At 52.9% G+C, this 1,143-nt stretch overlaps 1 protein-coding gene across 1 annotated transcript in view; it reads left to right on the top strand.

Moving 5' to 3' along the window:
* The window catches only part of RXRG (retinoid X receptor, gamma), a 22,428-nt gene that overhangs the window by 9,295 nt on the left and 11,990 nt on the right, over window positions 1–1,143 (top strand). Inside the window, exon 2 of the mRNA XM_010144482.1 lies at window positions 110–369. Within this exon, the coding sequence (XP_010142784.1) occupies window positions 110–369 (260 nt within the window). The remainder of the gene's footprint in view (window positions 1–109; window positions 370–1,143) is intronic.

The raw sequence follows: 1,143 nt of genomic DNA on the forward strand, positions 1-1,143 counted from the left end.
GACTTAGAGTCTTGGCCAGCATCTATGCTGATACCACTAAGGCTGGGCAGCTGATCGCTGTAACCATCCTCGCTTATAATGTATTTAAACTTTCTGCTTCTCTCCGTAGATTCCCCTGTTCATGCCAGCTCTACATCTGTGAGCCCGTCACCAAGCCTTTCCACAGGAAATTCAGTGGACGGGCACCACAACTTCCTCGAGGCCCCTGCAAACTCCTCACGGGCGTTGCCGTCCCCCATGAACGCAGTTGGGTCTCCAGTGAACGCGCTGGGCTCGCCGTACAGAGTCATCACATCGTCTATCGGCTCACACCCTGTCGCTCTGTCCTCAGCCCCAGGCATGAATTTTGTGACTCATGCCAGCCCGCAGGTAGGCAGATGCACACGCTTGCTTCACTACAAATCACCGTGGTCAGACCGGTTGAAGTCCTAAAACCTGAGAGAGTGGTTTGGCTGATGGGGAGTCTGGTGCGTTTGGCCACTTAGGGGCATCAGTTTCAAAGAACAATTTCCAGCATGTGAATCTTTCTGAATAACCCCCTGGCACAGACACAGAGAAGACACACACGGTAAGGGGAGAGCGCTAATTCCCAGGTCTGTCGTCACCACGGGTGCAGCCGCTTCCCCTCCCCAGTGTATGATTACTGTACATAGAAATGAGTGGGCTAGCCAACGGCGGCAGGGTGCAAAGCATTCCCCTTCTCCCTGCAGAAGGATATCTGCTTTGTTTCATTATTTGGAAAGGAGACAGACTTTCTAGAGACAAAGGTGAACGCTAAATGCCAGCCACATACTCTGTGTTGTGTATAAACTTTGCCTGAAGAAAAATGAAGAGCTCGCTCAGGTGCTGAGGTTTCCCCTTCCGGACAGCGGGGAGACCCAGGTGTTAGGGTCGGTGCCTGCCCAGAGCCACGGATGGGCTGGGAACCTCTCAGGGTGGCTCTGTGGGGCAGGGACAGGGACATGCTGCCCCAAGAGCCTGGCACCACCTCCAGCACGGCTGAGACCGAGGTGGCAGTGTGGAATTCTGATAGTGTGCTGAAATGTTCTGGGAGTCCAGATCTAAGTGGAAATTCTGCCTTTTATTAATGGAACTTTGCATTTTATTAGTGAGATCTGAAGGTAGGGAGTGCTCGAGAGCTTC

The sequence above is a fragment of the Buceros rhinoceros genome, unplaced genomic scaffold (genome assembly GCF_000710305.1).
Source record: "Buceros rhinoceros silvestris isolate BGI_N320 unplaced genomic scaffold, ASM71030v1 scaffold8331, whole genome shotgun sequence".
NCBI lineage: Eukaryota > Metazoa > Chordata > Aves > Bucerotiformes > Bucerotidae > Buceros > Buceros rhinoceros.